The sequence below is a fragment of the Rhinoraja longicauda genome, chromosome 12 (assembly GCF_053455715.1).
Source record: "Rhinoraja longicauda isolate Sanriku21f chromosome 12, sRhiLon1.1, whole genome shotgun sequence".
NCBI lineage: Eukaryota > Metazoa > Chordata > Chondrichthyes > Rajiformes > Arhynchobatidae > Rhinoraja > Rhinoraja longicauda.
In genome coordinates, this window is record NC_135964.1 from 54783187 (window position 1) to 54800071 (window position 16885).

At 46.4% G+C, this 16885-nt stretch overlaps 1 protein-coding gene across 3 annotated transcripts in view; it reads right to left on the minus strand.

Annotated features, from left to right (window-relative positions):
• Nucleotides 1–15956, minus strand: part of LOC144599028 (homeobox protein PKNOX1-like) — a 67709-nt gene extending 51753 nt beyond the window's left edge. The window contains exons 1-3 of one of the 3 annotated variants that reach the window (XM_078409764.1): nt 15889–15953; nt 8145–8304; nt 3916–4021 (exon numbers count right to left, since the gene is read on the minus strand). In XM_078409764.1, coding sequence (XP_078265890.1) covers nt 3916–3966 — 51 coding nt within the window. In that variant the 5' untranslated portion in view covers nt 3967–4021; nt 8145–8304; nt 15889–15953. Of the gene's footprint in view, nt 1–3915; nt 4022–8144; nt 8365–15888 lie in introns of all 3 variants that reach the window. The other 2 variants (XM_078409763.1, XM_078409765.1) reach the window with 2 other exon arrangements.
• Between the last annotated feature and the right edge of the window lie 929 nt (nt 15957–16885).

Consider the following 16885-nt stretch of genomic DNA (forward strand, 5'->3'; position numbering starts at 1 on the left):
AAGAGGACCAGGGCTGGGAACTGAATATTCAGGGGTACACAACATATAGAAACAACAGACGGGTGGGCAGAGGGGTGGGGTCGCTCTGTTGGTGAGGAATGATATTCACTCCCTTGCAAGGGGTGACATAGAATCAGGAGATGTAGAATCAGTATGGATAGAAATGAGGAATTGTAAGGGTAAATAGACCCTAATGGGAGTTATCTACAGGCTCCCAAACAGTAGCCTCGACATAGGGTGCAAGTTGAATCAGGAGCTAAAATTGGCATGTCACAAAAGTAATGCTACAGTGGTTATGGGAGATTTCAGCATGCAGGTAGACTGGGAAAATCAGGTTGGTAATGGACCCCAGGAAAGAGAGTTTGTGGAGTGCCTCCGAGATGGATTCTTAGAACAGCTTGTACTGGAGCCTACTAGGGAGAAGGCAATTCTGGATTTAGTGTTGTGTAATGAACCTGATCTGATAAGGGGACTCGAGGTAACAGAGTCATTAGGAGGCAGTGATCACAATATGATAAGTTTTACTCTACAAATTGAGAGGGAGAAGGGAAAATCGGAAGTGTCAGTATTACAGTATAGTAAAGGGGATTACAGAGGCATGAGGCAGGACCTGGCCAGAATTGACTGGAAGGAGGCCGTAGCAGGGAAGACGGTGGAACAGCAATGGCAGGTATTCCTGGGAATAATGCAGAAGTTGCAGGATCAATTTATCCCAAAGAGGAGGAAAGATTCTAGGGGGAGTAGGAGGCACCAGTGGATGACAAGGGAAGTCAAGGACAGCATAAAAATAAAAGAGAAGAAGTACAACAAAGCAAAGAAGAGTGGGAAGCCAGAGGATTGGGACTCTTTTAAAGAGCAACAGAAGATGACTAAGAAGGCAATACGGGGAGAAAAGGTAAGGTACGAGGGTAAACTAGCCAATAACATAAAGGAGGATAGTAAAAGCTTTTTTAGGTATGTAAAGAGGAAAAAAATAGTCAAGGCAAATGTGGGTCCCTTGAAGACAGAAGCAGGGGAATTTATTATGGGGAACAAGGAAATGGCAGACGAGTTGAACCGGTACTTTGGATCTGTCTTCACTGAGGAAGATACAAGCAATCTCCCAGATGTTCTAATGGCAAGAGATCCTAGGGTGACGGAGGAACTGAAGGAAATCCACATTAGGCAGGAAATGGTGATGGGTAGACTGATGGGACTGAAGGCTGATAAATCCCCAGGGCCTGATGGTCTGCAACCCAGGGTACTTAAGGAGGTGGCGCTAGAAATTGTGGATGCATTGGTGATCATTTTCCAATGTTCTATAGATTCAGGATCAGTTCCTGTGGATTGGAGGGTAGCTAATGTTGTCCCACTTTTTAAGAAAGGAAGGAGAGAGAAAACGGGAAATTATAGACCAGTTAGTCTTACATCAGTGGTGGGGAAGATGCTGGAGTCAAATATAAAAGACGAAATTGCGGAGCATTTGGATAGTAGTAACAGGATCGTTCCAAGTCAGCATGGATTTACGAAGGGGAAATCAAGCTTGACTAATCTTCTGGAATTCTTTGAGGATGTAACTAGGAAAATTGACAGGGAAGAGCCGGTGGATGTGGTTTTCAGAAAGCCTTCGACAAGGTTCCACATAGGAGATTAGTGGGCAAAATTAAAGCACATGGTATTGGAAGTAGGGTACTGACATGGATAGAAAATTGGTTGACAGACAGAAAGCAAAGAGTGGGGATAAATGGGTCCCTTTCAGAATGGCAGGCAGTAACAAGTGGGGTACCGCAAGGCTCGGTGCTGGGACCGCAGTTATTTACAATATACATTAATGACTTGGATGAAGGGATTAAAAGTACCATTAGCAAATTTGCAGATGATACAAAGCTGGGTGGCAGTGTGAACTGTGAGGAAGATGCTATGAGATTGCAGGGTGACTTGGACAGGTTGTGTGAGTGGGCGGATGCATGGCAGATGCAATTTAATGTGGACAAATGTGAGGTTATCCACTTTGGTGGTAAAAATACGAAGGCAGAGTATTACCTGAATGGTGTCAAGTTAGGAAAAGGGGATGTACAGCGAGATCTGGATGATCTAGTGCATCAGTCACTGAAAGGAAGCATGCAGGTACAGCAGGCAGAGAAGAAAGCCAATGGAATGTTGGCCTTCATAACAAGAGGAGTTGAGTATAGGAGCAAAGAGGTCTTTCTGCAGTTGTACAGGGCCCTAGTGAGACCGCACCTGGAGTACTGTGTGCAGTTTTGGTTCCAAATTTGAGGAAGGATATTCTTGCTATTGAGGGCGTGCAGCGTAGGTTTACTAGGTTAATTCCCGGAATGGCGGGACTGTCATATGTTGAAAGACTGGAGCGACTAGGCTTGTATACATTGGAATTTAGAAGGATGAGAGGGGATCTTATCGAAACGTATAAGATTATTAAGAGGTTGGACACGTTAGAGGCAGGAAACATGTTCCCAATGTTGGGGGAGCCCAGAACAAGGGGCCACAGTTTAAGAATAAGGGGTAGGCCATTTAGAACGGAGATGAGAAAAAACGTTTTCAGTCAGAGAGTTGTGAATCTGTGGAATTCACTGCCTCAGAAGGCAGTGGAGGCCAATTCTCTGAATGCATTCAAGAGAGACCTAGATAGAGCTCTTAAGGATAGTGGAGTCAGGGGGTATGGGGAGAAGGCAGGAACGGGGTACTGATTGAGAATGATCAGCCATGATCACATTGAATGGTGGTGCTGGCTCGAAGGGCCGAATGGCTTACTCCTGCACCTATTGTCTATTGTCTATTGACTTGGACAGGTTGGGAGAGTGGACAAAGAAATGGCAAATGGAATGCCGCATACCAAATGGTTGGCATACAGCATACCAGTATGCTCCAGTACTTTGGTAGAAAGAATAAAGGCATAGATTACTTTCTAAAAAGGGAGAGAATTCAGAAATCGGATGGACTTGGGAGTGCTGGTGCAGAATTCCACAAAGGTTAATTTGCGGGTTGAGTCGGCAATAAGGAAGGCAACTGCAATGCTAGCATTTGTTTCAAGGGGACCAGAATATAAGAGCAAGAATGTAATGCTGAGGCTTTATCAGGCACTGGTTAGGCAACGTTTGGAATATTGTTTTTGGCTCCATATCTGAGGAAGGATATAATGATTGGGTTAATGTATGAGAAATATTTGAAGGCTCTGGGCCGGTACTCACTGGAATTTAGAAGAATGATGGGGCATCTAATTGAAACCTTCTGAGTAATGAAAGGCATAGATAGAGTGTATGTGGAAAGGATGTTTCCAGTGATGAGGGAGACTAGAACAAGAGGGCACAGCCTCAGAATAAAAGTATCCATCTTCAAAATGGAGACACGGAAGAATATTTTTAGCCAGAGGGTGGCGAGTCTGTGGAATTCACTGCCACCGGTGGGTGGAGAGGCCAAGACATTGGGTATTTTTAAGGCGGCGATTGATAGATTATTGATTAGGAAGGGCATCAAAGGTTACGAGGAGAAGGCAGGAGAATAAGGTTGAGAGGGGAAAAATATCAGCCATGATTGAATGGCAGAGCAATTTTGATGGGCCGAATGGCCTAATTCTGCTCCTGTCATGGTCTTCTCAAAGAGACCTGAGGGGCAACCCTTTGATGGGTCTATGGAATGAGATGCCAGAGGAAGCTGTAGAAACAGGTCAATTACAACATTTAAAAGACATTTAGATAGGTACATAGTATGAAATGTTTAGGAGGATATGGGTTCAATGCAGGCAAATGGGACCCGATCAGTTTAAAACCCTGTTCGGCGTGGGTGTGGGGGGTCACAGGGTCTGTTTCCTATGGCTTCCTGCCCTGTTGTAAATTTCTATAAAGCTTCTCTAAATTATTCCATGCATTAATTTAATATTTTATCATGAACGCAATAGTTATTAGAAAACAATCTTACCAACTGCTCGTCCTGATATGAATCATCAGGAATGGGCTGCGTTGCCATCATAGTTTCAAGAAAAGTAGTTTCAACTTTTGCATCATGAGGGAGGAAGTCAATGCCCCTAAAACATAACCAGATAGAACATTAAGGGTGGAGTGAATTTGAGCCAGCTAATATTGTGCTTTTTTGCTTACTTTAAAAATACTAATTTATTTGTTGAATGGACAGGAAGATGCAGAGGAATTTCTTTGATGGCTGTCAAGGGGCAGGCCAAGTCATTGGGTAGTTTTGAAGTGGAGATAAATAAGTTTTTGATTAGTATGGGTGTTAAAGGTTATGGAGAGAAGGCAGGAGAATGAGGTTGGGAGGGACAATAGATCAACCGTGAATGAATGGCAGAGCACACTTAGTGGGTCGAATAGCCTAATTCTACTCCTGTGTTTTATGAACTTAGGAAGTATAAATCCAAATTCCTGACTTTGAATACCAATGCATTACAACAGTGTCTCCTCTGGGATGAATGTTTGTGCATAGCACATTTCAGACAATGCCCCCCCCCTCACCCCCACTATTTAAATGTCCACAGGTTGGCGAGGAATGTGTGACAGCTAAGCAGACCAGGAGAAGCAGGCATGTGTGATACTTCAAGATTTCTAATTAGTGTTCTAAACAGTGGATATAGCACTGATGAACACTGGAGGCACAAGATTCGCCAGGCTAATTCCTGGGATGAGAGAGTTGTCCAACTAAGAAAGACCAAATAATTTGGGATTATTTTCCTAAACTATTCCTGGAGTTTAGAAGAATGATGGGTGATAAAACATACAAGATGAAATGTCCTCTCCCTCCACTTCCCTCGGCAGCGTGTTCCCGACACCTCCCATTCTCCCTGTTATACATTCTCTTCCACATAATTCATATAAATGAACAAAGGATAGCACCAATCACTGCGGCACACCATTGGTTAGAGTCTCTAAAACAGCAAAAAAAAACTCCTCCACTCCCATCGGTTTTCTGTCCAAGTTGCTGTCTTGCCCTGGCTCCCTTGTTTTCTAACCTTGTGGACCAGCCAACCTTGCTGTGGTCCATACAGCAATGTCCACCCAAACCTTGACAATCCTCTTGGTGACCTCCTCAAAGAACTCAAACCAATATTAGATCTAAGGAGAAGGCGTAAATAGTTGTTGATAAGATTTGAGGATAGAGAAAATGTCATAATTCAACAAAGACCAAGGAATTGATGATAGGGAAAGTAGAATATGAGAGTGGTGTAGTACAACTATAAATGTTTCAATGAACATGTGAAAAGGAAAGGATTAACTAATGTAGGTTTGTCACAGATTAAAACGGGAGAATTTATACTGGGAATTAAAAAAAACCAGTAGAAGATGCACTGGTTGTAATTTTCCAAAATTTATAGAATCAAGAATTGCTCCCACAGATCAGATAGTAGCAAATGTAGCTGCACAGAAAGGAAGGAAAAAATGGGCAACTAATGATTTGTTAGCCAGATATTAGTATTAAAGGAAATAGTAGAAAATATTCTTAAAAGAGTACTACGAATCAGCTTGGACATGGAAGTCAATTTCAATTCATAAAACCGTAATTTTTTTGGTGGGTATAACTAGCAAAATAGATAAGGGGAACCAAGTGATATTTTGCAGGGACAAGAGACTGTAGATGCTGATTGTGTGGCCAAAAAAAGGGCAGCTACAGGAACTTAGCAGTTCTGGCAGCATTTGTGGAGGAAAACGGACAAATAATGTTTTGGATCAAAATTGTTCATCTGGATATAGTGTTTTGTATTTGGACTTTCAGAATTCTTTTCATTAATGTTACACAAAGGTCATTAAAAGAGATCACATGGGGATGGAGGTAATATGGAGTAATTGAACGAGGATTGGTTATCAGACAGAAAACAAAATTGAATGAAATGGGTCAGTGGTTTGGGAGACTGTAACCAGTATGACGCCACAGTGATTGGCGCTGAGGTCCCAACTGTTCACAAATGTTATCAATACTTTGGATATAAGATCCAAGTGTTGTGTTTCCAAATTCATTGATGATACAAAGCTAGGTGTGTAGGAAAATAATTGCAGATGCTGGTACAAATCGAAGGTATCACAAAAAGCTGGAGTTACTCAGCGGGTCAGGCAGCATCTCAGGAGAGAAGGAATGGGTGACGTTTCGGGTCAAGACCCTTCTTCAGACTGATGTCAGGGAAGGGGGCGGGACAAAGAAAGGATGTAGTTGGAGACAGGAAGACAGTGGGAGAACTGGGAAGGGGGAGGGGAAGAGATGGACAGAGGAGCTATCTAAAGTTAAAGTCAATGTTCATACCGCTGGGGTACAAGGTGCCCAAGCGAAATATGAGGTGCTGTTCCTCCAATTTGTGGTGGGCCTCACTATGACAATGGAGGAGGCCCATGACAGAAAGGTCGGACTGGGAGTGGGAGGGGGAGTTGAAGTGCTGAGCCACCGGAAGCTCAGGTTGGTTGAGGCGGACTGAGCGAAGGTGTTGAGCGAAACGATCGCCGAGCCTGCGTTTGGTCTCGCCGATGTAGAGGAGTTGACATCTAGAACAGTGGATACAATAGATGAGGTTGGAGGAGGTGCAGGTGAACCTCTGCCTCACCTGGAAAGACTGTTTGGGTCCTTGGATGGAGTCGAGGGGGGAGGTAAAGGGACAGGTTATATGGTTAGGTGTTGCATCTCCTGCGGTTGCAGGGGAAAGTGCCTGGGGAGGGGGTGGTTTGGAGGGGGAACAAGAGCGGAGTTGCCAGATATAGAGGAGGCCCTAGTGACTACACTTCACTACACTTCTTCCCACCCTGTCTCCTGCAAAACGTCTATCCCCTACTCCCAATTCCACTGTCTACGCCGCATCTGTGCCCAGGATGAGGCGTTTCACACTAGGGCATCAGAGATGTCCTCATTCTTTATGATGAGGTTTCCCCTCTTCCATTATAGGTGAGGCTCTCACTAGGGCCTCCTCTATATCCCGCAACTCCGCTCTTGCTCCCCCTCCTCCCATTCGTAACAAGGATAGAGTCCCCCTTGTCCACACCTTCCGCCCCATCAGCCAGCGTATACAACATATTATCCACCAACATTTCCAACACCTCCAACGGGATCCCATGACTGGCCACATCTTCCCATCTCCTCCCCTTTCTGCTTTTCGCAGAGACCATTCACTCCGTAACTCCCTGGTCCACTCGTCCCTTCCCACCCAAACCAACCCCTCCCCAGGCACTTTCCCCAGCAACCACAGGAGATGCAACACCTGTCCCTTTACCTTCCTCCTCGACTCCATCCAAGGACCCAAAGTCTTTCCAGGTGAGGCAGAGGTTCACCTGTACCTCCCCCCACCTCATCTATTGTATCCGCTGTTCCAGATGTCAACTCCTCTACATCGGCGAGACCAAACGCAGGCTCGGCGATCGTTTTGCTCAACACCTTCACTCAGTCCGCCTCAACCAACCTGATCTCCCGGTGGCTCAGCACTTCAACTCCCCCTCCCAATCCCAGTCTGACCTTTCTGTCATGGGCCTCCTCCATTGTCCTAGTGAGGCCCACCGCAAACCTCACATTTTGCTTGTGCACCTTACACCCCAGCGGTATGAACATTGACTTCTCTAACTTTAGGTAGATCCTCTGTCCCTCTCTTCCCCTCCCCCTTCCCAGTTCACCCATTGTCTTCCTGTCTCCAACTACATCCTTTCTTTGTCCCGCCCCCTCCCCTGACATCAGTCTGAAGAAAGGTCTTGACCCGAAACGTCACCCATTCCTTCTCTCCGGCGATGCTGCCTGACCCGCTGAGTTACTCCAGCTCTTTGTGATACATACAAAGCTAGGTGGTAGTGTAAGTTGTTAGGAGGATGCAAAGAGACTTTAACGACCAAACTGCTGGAGGAACTCAACAGGTCAGGCAGGCAGAATCTGTGAAGGCAAATGGATGGTTGACATTTCTGATCAAGACCCTGCATCAGGATTGAGAGCATAAGGTGAGGTATCCAGTGTGAAGAGGTGAGGGGAAGGGGTGAGACAGGAGCTGGCAAGCAATAGGGGGATCCATGTATGGAGAAGTTGAGCAGATGGAGGTGGGGTGGTGGAGACAGCAGGGGGTTGCAGAAGATGGTGATCTATGTCACCAACCCCCTTCTGAACGAACAACACTGCCAACTAAGATCCTGCTTTCATCTTTAAAGCTGACAAAGGGCATTGGTGTGGTCTGGTGAACTGACCTCTCGCTTGCAGAGGTCAAACGTCAGCTCTCAGAAACATCCTGGTACTTCCATTTGACTCCATGATCGAACATCAGGCCATTATCTCCCACACATTCACGAATTTCATTTCCTTGGGAGATATTCCCTCCACAGCAAAGAAATTACTAATTTTTCCTGTCTTATTAATCATAGAATGCAAGACAAAGGTAGCTAGAATGTACAAACATAGTAAGAGTTTCTGTGGATATTTAAAAAAAAAGAAAAGTGAGAGGTGATCTGATAGAAAGCAAGTCTAGTGAATTAAGGAAAATAAAATGGGAAATGTTATTTTGTATTCACGTGAATATGTAACATCCCTGAAACACCTGCAAATTAAGGATTGGAACTGAGGTCTCATGCAAATGACAAGAACAACACCTCATATTTCATTTGGGTATCCTACACTTGGGTAGCATTTTCACTAAGAGGGTAATCTGCATCTGGAATGAGCTGCCAAAGGAAGCTATAGATGCAGATACAATTCCACATTTTAAATGATATTTGGACAGATAAATGGAAAGGAAGGATTCGGAGGGCTATGGGTCAAATTCAGGCAAATGACACTAGCACAGTTTATCAGGATGAACAAGGTAGACACAAAATGCTGGAGCAACTAAGCGGATCAGGCAGCATCTCAGGAGAGAAGGAATGGGTGACGTTTTGGGTCGACCTTTCTTCAGACTGATAGACAAGATGATTTGAAGGACATGTTTGCAGGTTGTGCTGCTCTATGCCTTTGTGCCTTTAAATGAAGGAAGGCCAATCATAAGACAAGACCTATAAAACACTACCCTAAAGTGCCCCAACAACGTAAATAATGAGTTCCCAAAAGGATTGTTTTCTCTGACCCACGTTAAAAATGTCAAAAACAAGAGGGCATAGCTTTAAGGGGGAAGGTTTAGAAGAGATGTGCATGAGAAGTTTTTTTTACACAGAATGGTAGGTGGTTGGCAGGGCCACTAGATAAGATAGCAATGTTTAAGAGGCATTTATATAGACAGATGGAGCGACATGAAATAGAGGGCTACAGACTACGTGCAGACAGAAGTGCAGTGTAAATTGACATCATGGTCAGCACAGACAATATGAGCAGAAGGGCCTGTTTCTGTGCTGTGCTGTTCAATGTATCCTGAACTGTTTAGGTGGCAAGGGAGGAGATTGCTGGGATCCTGACAGGGACAGAGATTTTTAAATCATTGCTTGCCATAAAAGGTGAGGTGCAGACAACTTTATTCAAGGGCAGCAGGGATAAGACAGGGAAGTATGGTTCTTTAAGTCTAAAATGCGGTATGGAAGTTAATGGATAAAATTCTGAGGGACACTGATAGAGTTGACCAGATTATTAGAGGCAGCATGGTAATGGAACTCCTCACCCAATAGCCCTGTTGGAGTTCCTTCACCAGAGGTACTGCAGTGATTCCAGGTGACACATCACCACCTTCCAAAAGACAATTAGGGATGAGTAATAAATGCTAGCATAAGCTATTCACATTAGAACACACTAACATCACACTTCAAATCTAACTTCAGTTTTGCTTTTATTTTCCACGTAACAATAAAATGGCACAACAAAACTGGCAACTGACTGGATGGCTGAAAAAAATGGGCGAAAATGACTTCCGGCCTTATGGAAATAAAGGACATGTTTATAAATGTACGGAAAATCCTTTCAACAAAATATTTATTGCACAATGAGTGATTGCTCCATATCAGACATCGTGAAATGTGTTTTGATTATCTGAACAAGAATGGAAGATATTCTGTGACATATAGGCTTGGAATTTCCTCCCTAGAACAAAGGAGTCCGAGGGGTGACCCGATGGAGGTATGCAAAATCATAAGCGGCTGAGACAGAGTCGGTAGTCAGAATCTTTCTCCCATGAGACAAAATCAAAGACAAAAAGGCATAGGTTTAAAGCGAGAGAAAGGGGATTTGAGGGGAAAGATTTTTTTAAACACAGAGAAAGATTGATAACTGGAACTAGCTGACGAGGAGGGGGTGGAATATAATCTTATGTGTCAGAAACATTTTGACAGACACTTGAAGGCATAGAAGGATATAGACCCAATGTAGGTAAATGAGATTAATACATATGGGCAATTACAGTGAATGGGCTGTGGGGAATGTTATAGAGTGGAGGGATCTAGGAGTGCAGGTACATAGTTCCTTGAAGGTGGAGTCGCGGGTAGATAGGGTGGTCAAAAAGGAATTTGGCACTTTGGCCTTCATCAGTATTGAGTATCGGTTGGGAGGTCATATTGCAGTTATATAAGACGTTGGTGAAGCCACATTTAGAGTATTGTGTTCAGTTCTGGGCACCATGTTATAGAAAAGATGTTGTCCAGCTCGAAAGGGTACAGAGAAGACATTGGATCTTGTTATGGGTCTTGTTATGAAGGCCAATGGAATGTTGGCCTTCATAACAAGAGAAGTTGAGTATAGGAGCAAAGAGGTCCTTCTGCAGTTGTACAGGGCCCTAGTGAGACCGCACCTGGAGTACTGTGTGCAGTTTTGGTCTCCAAATTTGAGGAAGGATATTCTTGCTATTGAGGGCATGCAGTGTAGGTTTACTAGGTTAATTCCAGGAATGGCGGGACTGTCATATGTTGAAAGACTGGAGTGACTAGGTTTGTATACACTGGAATTTAGTAGGATGAGAGGGGATCTTATCGAAACGTATAAGATTATTAAGGGGTTGGACATGTTAGAGGCAGGAAACATGTTCCCAATGTTGGGGGAGTCCAGAACCAGGGGCCACAGTTTAAGAATAAGGGGTAGGCCATTTAGAACAGAGATGAGGAAAAACTTTTTTAGTCAGAGAGTTGTGAATCTGTGGAATTCTCTGCCTCAGAGGGCAGTGGAGGCCAATTCTCTGAATACATTCAAGAGAGAGCTAGATAGATCTCTTAAGGATAGCGGAGTCAGGGGGTATGGGGAGAAAGCAGGAACGGGGTACTGATTGAGAATAATCAGCCATGATCACATTGAATGGCGGTGCTGGCTCGAAGGGCCGAATGGCCTACTCCTGCACCTATTGTCTATTGTCTATTATTTCTTGGAGCGCAGGAGGATGAGGGATGATCTTATAGAGGTGTATATAATCATGAGAGGAATAGATCGGGCAGATGCACAGTCTCTTGCCCAGAGTGGGGAATCAGGAACTAGAGGACATAGGTTTAAGATGAAGGGGAAAAGATTTAATAGGAATCTGAGGGGTAACTTTTTCACACAAAGGGTGGTGGGTGTGTGGAACAAGCTGCCAGAGGAAATAGTTGAGGCTGGGACTATCACAATGTTTAAGAAACAGTTAGATAGGTACATGAATAGTACAAGTTTGGAGAGATATGGGCCAAATGCAGGCAGGTGGGACTAGTTGGCTGGTGTTGGCAAGTTGGGCTGAAGGGCCTGTTTCCACACTGTATCACTCTAAAAAGATGGGCATGAATGTGATGGGCTGAATGGCCTGTTAATGTGTTGTGCAATGCTATGATACATGTTCTAAAAGGTTGAATGGGGATAACTGAAAATGAGGACTTTGCATTACTGCAATTTCCTGGTGCTGTCATTGATTGGGATGAAATTTAAGATTTCTCTTTGGTGGGCTATTCTTTTTCTGCCCTCAATTAACTCGGACACTGAATATCCAAGAGAGGGTAGGCAATAACATACAAGCCAATTCCATATATGGATACTGCTGAAAAATGATCTAATAAGTCTTTCAAGTGGGTCACAAGAAATGGTTTAAATGATGCTGTTGGCCTCTGGGAAAGTCCAAAAAGTTAAAGCTCCACATTCTGGGAAGTCAAACAATATAATGGTCCTTTAGAATTAGCACATGGTTGTAATTAATAACAAGCTCAAAAATGCCGTTAGCAAAGGCCACCTCGTGAAAAGCAGTGTTGTCTAAAAAGATAAGTACATGAGAGTCTGTCCAGCTGTAACCAAGGCATTCCTTTAATGGTGGGTGTTTGCTATCAATGAACTGACCTTCAGCAACTTGTTGGATTGTGGCTGTGACAGGTTGCTAATATGTTGGCAGAAATGACCAATACTTAAAAGTAAACTGTTATCACAGAATTATATTGTGCAAATGGAGATTAGTCAGACCGTCTGGCTCTTTGAACAAGTTTTTCAATTAGCCATTTCCTCTTTTAATATTTATCATGTTTCCTTTTGAAAACTATTGAATTTAATGTCCTAACTCTGCTAGGAGTACTTTCCCATTCATCACCATAGAAACAACAGCACCGTCGTTTAATCTCTCTGGTTCTCATGTATTACTTTAAATCAATGCCCCCAGCTTACCAACTCTTTTATCACTGCAAACCGTTCCCCCGAATCCTAAGATTTAGACACCTCTCAGTAAATCTTTCCATACCCATTTCGATTGTAGGAAAAACAATCCAGTTAGATTTCTCTGTTCTATCAGACTCCCCAGGGCCCTACCATTCACTGTGTAGTTCCTGGCCTGGTTTGACTTCCCAAAAGGCTACACCTCACACTTATCTGAATTAAACTTTATTGGCCATTCCTCAGACCATTTGCCCAGCTGATCAAGATTCCACTAACATTCTCGATAACCATCTTCACTGTCTATGATACCACCTATTGTAATGGCATCTGTAAACTTACTGATCATGCCTTGTACATTCTCATCCAAATAAGTGAAAAGGAGACTAAAAGAGTGCCAGATAAAGAAAGAAGAGGAGTGAAACATAGAGTGGGAGAGAGGGAAATGGCTGGAAAGGAACAATGAGAAGGAAACAAATGGGGGAGTAGTTGAAATCAACATCAGAGGAGGATAAAGAACCATGTGATGGGATGGTGGGAGTAATGCGCGAGCATCGGGAGTGGGGGGAGGTATTGTTTAAAATTTGAGAATTAAATGTTCATAGTTGTGGGTTTTTGCGACACAAGCAGCATAGGGAGGTGCTGTTCTTCCCAGGTGCACGTAGCCTCACTCTGGTAGTGGAAAAGGCCAAAGAAGGTCGGTATGGGAATGGGAGGGGGAATTAAAATGATTAGCAACTGGGAGTTTCAGCAGGCCTTGGCAGACAGAGTGCCAGTGTTCGATTAAACAGTCACCTATTCTATGTTTGTAGAGGAGACCACATCGGGAGCACCAAATGCAGTAAATGAGGGTTGAAGAGGTCTCATCTGGAAGGGCTGCTGGGATCCCTGGTTGGAGATGTTGGGGCACATGTTACATCTCTTGTGGTTGCTGCGAAAAGTGTCTGGGGAGTGCATGGTTTGGATTGGAAGGGATGATCAAGGAGTTGCAGAGAGAGTAGTGTTGGAGACAGAATGATCTGACTGGTGATGGGATCACGAAGAAGGCGGTGGAAATTATGTAGAATTATATGTTGGATGTGGAGGCTGGTGGAGTGAAAGGTAAGTGTCAGGGGAGCTCAATCTGGTATCGTCTGGGGAGAAGGGCAGCCAGAGGAGAACTACGGGAGACAGGGGGGACAGGTGAGGACTCCATCCACAACAGGGGTGAAACCACACTTACTGAAGAAAGAGGACATCTCAGATGGTCTTGAGTGCAAAGCATCATCTTGGGAGCAGATTTGGCAGAGACCGAGAAATTGAGAGTAAGAGATAGTATACTTGAAAGAGGCAGGGTGGGAGGAGGTTTAGTCAAGGTAGTTGTGGGAGTCTGTGAGCTTGCACTGGACATCAGTAGATAGCCCATCCTCTTTGAGGCAAACAGAGAGATCAAGAATGGGAAGAGAGGCGCCTGAGATTTGAGGGTTCAAAGTTAATTTGAGGGAAGAGTGGATTAGTGGTAAAGTTGAATAGATCAACGAGTTCTGCACAAGTACAGTAGCAACTGCAATGCAATCGTCAACGTAGCAGAGAAAGAGTGGGGAATGGTTTGGAACAAAGAGTATTCAACGGAACCAACAAAATGACAGGCATTGCTGGGGACCATGCAAATGTCCATGGCTACATCTTTGGCTGGAAAAAAGTGAGAAGAGTCAAAACATTTTAAGGGGGAGGAAATGTTTTACAAGACAGAGTTTAGTTAGTTGAGGGAAAATAACTGAGTCTCTGTTAAAGGAATAACTGGAGGGACCCCGAGGCCTTCCTCATGGGTAATGGAGGTATAATGGGGCTGGACGTGCATTGTAAAGAGGATGTGATGGGGGGCAAGACATTGGGCGGTATTGAAGTGAAGAGCGTGCCCTGGATGTAGGTGGAAAGGGACAAGGTAAAATTAAAGTATTTGCAGACTATTTCTCTTCTGTTTTTACCATGGAGAAAGACATGAACACTGGGAAATGAGTAAGTTAATGGAATAGTCTTGAGTCATCAGTCTGAAGGGTCTCGACCCGAAACATCACCCATTCCTTCTCTCCAGAGATGCTACCTGTCCCGCTGAGTTACTCCAGCATTTTGTGTCTACCTTAGTCTTGAGGACAGTCCATATTAAAGTCGAGGAGGTGCTAAACATCCAGACATGTGAAGATAGATAAATCTTCGGGCCTGATCAGATATATCAAAGGACACTATGGGAAGTTAGTAAAAAAATTGCAGAGGGATCTAGAAGTGTACATAAATAGCCCCTTAAAAGTGGAAATATTTGGAGGGTTATGGGCTAGGTGTGGGCAAATGAGATTAGATCAGGTAAGCAATTTGGTCAGCATGGATGATTTGGGCAGAGAGCCTGTGCATTGCTCCATGGCACAAAGGCTGGCCTTGTCCTGATCCAAATAAATGCATGTAAACGTTTGGTGACAGACCTGCGTATTTCTAGCATTCTGGTTTAATTTCATATCATTGGTTCATCAATGCTCTCCAATGGCTGTAGTTCAACAAAAACCAAGAAACGAAGGCAATTTGTCAAAGGCCGAGATGTGCCGCGTCTTCATTGACTGGAGCAGAGCTCTGCTGCCCGTCAGCGCCGGTCCGCGGCTCAACATCTGGCCGGACCGGGGGCTCAACATCTGGCCATACCGCGGCTCAACATCTGGCCGGACCGCGGCTCAACATCTGGCCATACCGCGGCTCAACGAGGGGCCGGACTGGAGCAGGGGCGGGCCTAGATGTCAAGCACCGCAGAGGCGGGTCTGACAGCCGTCATTCACCCACGGCCCCGGCCCCGCCCCCGGCGTTTTGTGGCGCCGGCGCCATTTTGTCGCCTTCCCGGCCCGCGCCCGGCCCCTCCCCCTTTTGTCGGCCCGCCCCTCCTCTTGCCCCCCCCCCTTCTGTCGGTCCCCGCCCTGCCCAACCCCCCTCCCCCCGCCCACCCCACCCGCTGATGGCCCGCCTCCCCCCCTCCCGCTTTTCAAACCCGGCCGCGCGGTCCCGTCCCGCCAGCCATCGAGATGCGCGCGCCCGCGCGTCCACAATGGCGCGAACCCGCCCCTCACAGACGGCCGAACAAAGCGAGCAGGACCGGCCGCCAACCCGCCCGCACAGGCCGGGCGTGTGTGTGGGGCGAGGCCGGGGCCCAGGCGCAGGGGTGCGTGTGTGTGGGCCCGGGCCGTGGGCGTGGGGCGAGGTCGGGGCCCAGGCGCAGGGATGAGTGTGGGCCCGGGCCGTGGGCGTGTGTGGGCCCGGGCCGTGGGCATGTGTGGGCCCAGGTCGTGGGCGTGTGTGGGCCCGGGCCGTGGGCGTGTGTGGGCCCGGGCCGTGGGCGTGTGTGGGGACCGGGCCGGGCCGGACGCTGGGCCCGGGCGGCGGCGGGGCGGCCGCGGGCGCTGACTGACAGCTTACCTGAATGCCAATCTTCATCAGACTGACAAGGCGCTGCAGCAATCAGCCCCACGCAGCGCCGTGCGTCATCACGCAGGGCCGCGCACTCACGCCCTGCGCGTGACGTCACATGGCACCGCCCCCCCGCCCAGTCCCGGTCCGCACTGGCCCCACACGCGCTCCTCCGCCCGGGCCCGGACCGCGCACACGCCCACACCCCCGGGCTCACACAACCCTCCGCCCGGGCCCGGTCCGCGCACACGCCCACACCCCCGGGCTCACACAACCCTCCGCCCGGGCCCGGTCCGCGCACACGCCCACACCCCCGGGCTCACACAACCCTCCGCCCGGGCCCGGTCCGCGCACACCACTCAGCTCGGGCCCGCACCTTAGTCCCCACACGCACCCCGGCGTCTGGCCTGGTCCACACACATGCCCGGGCCTGGTGTCCAGTCTGGCCCGGTCCACATGCATAGACAAGTAGGGTGCAGGAGTAGACCATTCGGCCCTTCGAGCCAGCACCGCCATTCACTGATCATGGCTGATCATCCACAATCAGTGCCCCACTCCTGCTTTCTCCCCATACCCCTTCATTCCCCTTAGCCCTCAGAGCTAAATCGAACTCTCTTGAAAACATCCAGTGAATTGGCCTCCACTGCCTTCTGTGGCGGAGAGTTCCACAGATTCACAACTCTCGGTTAAAAAGTTTTTCCTCATCTCAGTCCTAAATGGCCTACTGCTTATTCTTAAACTGTGACCCCTGGTTCTGGATGCCCCCAACATGGGAAACATTTTTCATGCATCTAGCCTGTCTAATCCCTTAATAATTTTATATTCTACTAGACAAAGTGGACCCATTGGGCCCAAACCTCTCCTCAACCCCTTCTCCTCCCCTCCTTTTAAACTAAAATGTGAATAACTTAAAAAATATAACACCGATTTCAATAAAACTACTTGCATTATCACTAAAGTGACAATGGTGAGTAAAGTGGGACTAAAATTGTCGCGCTATTGTGTA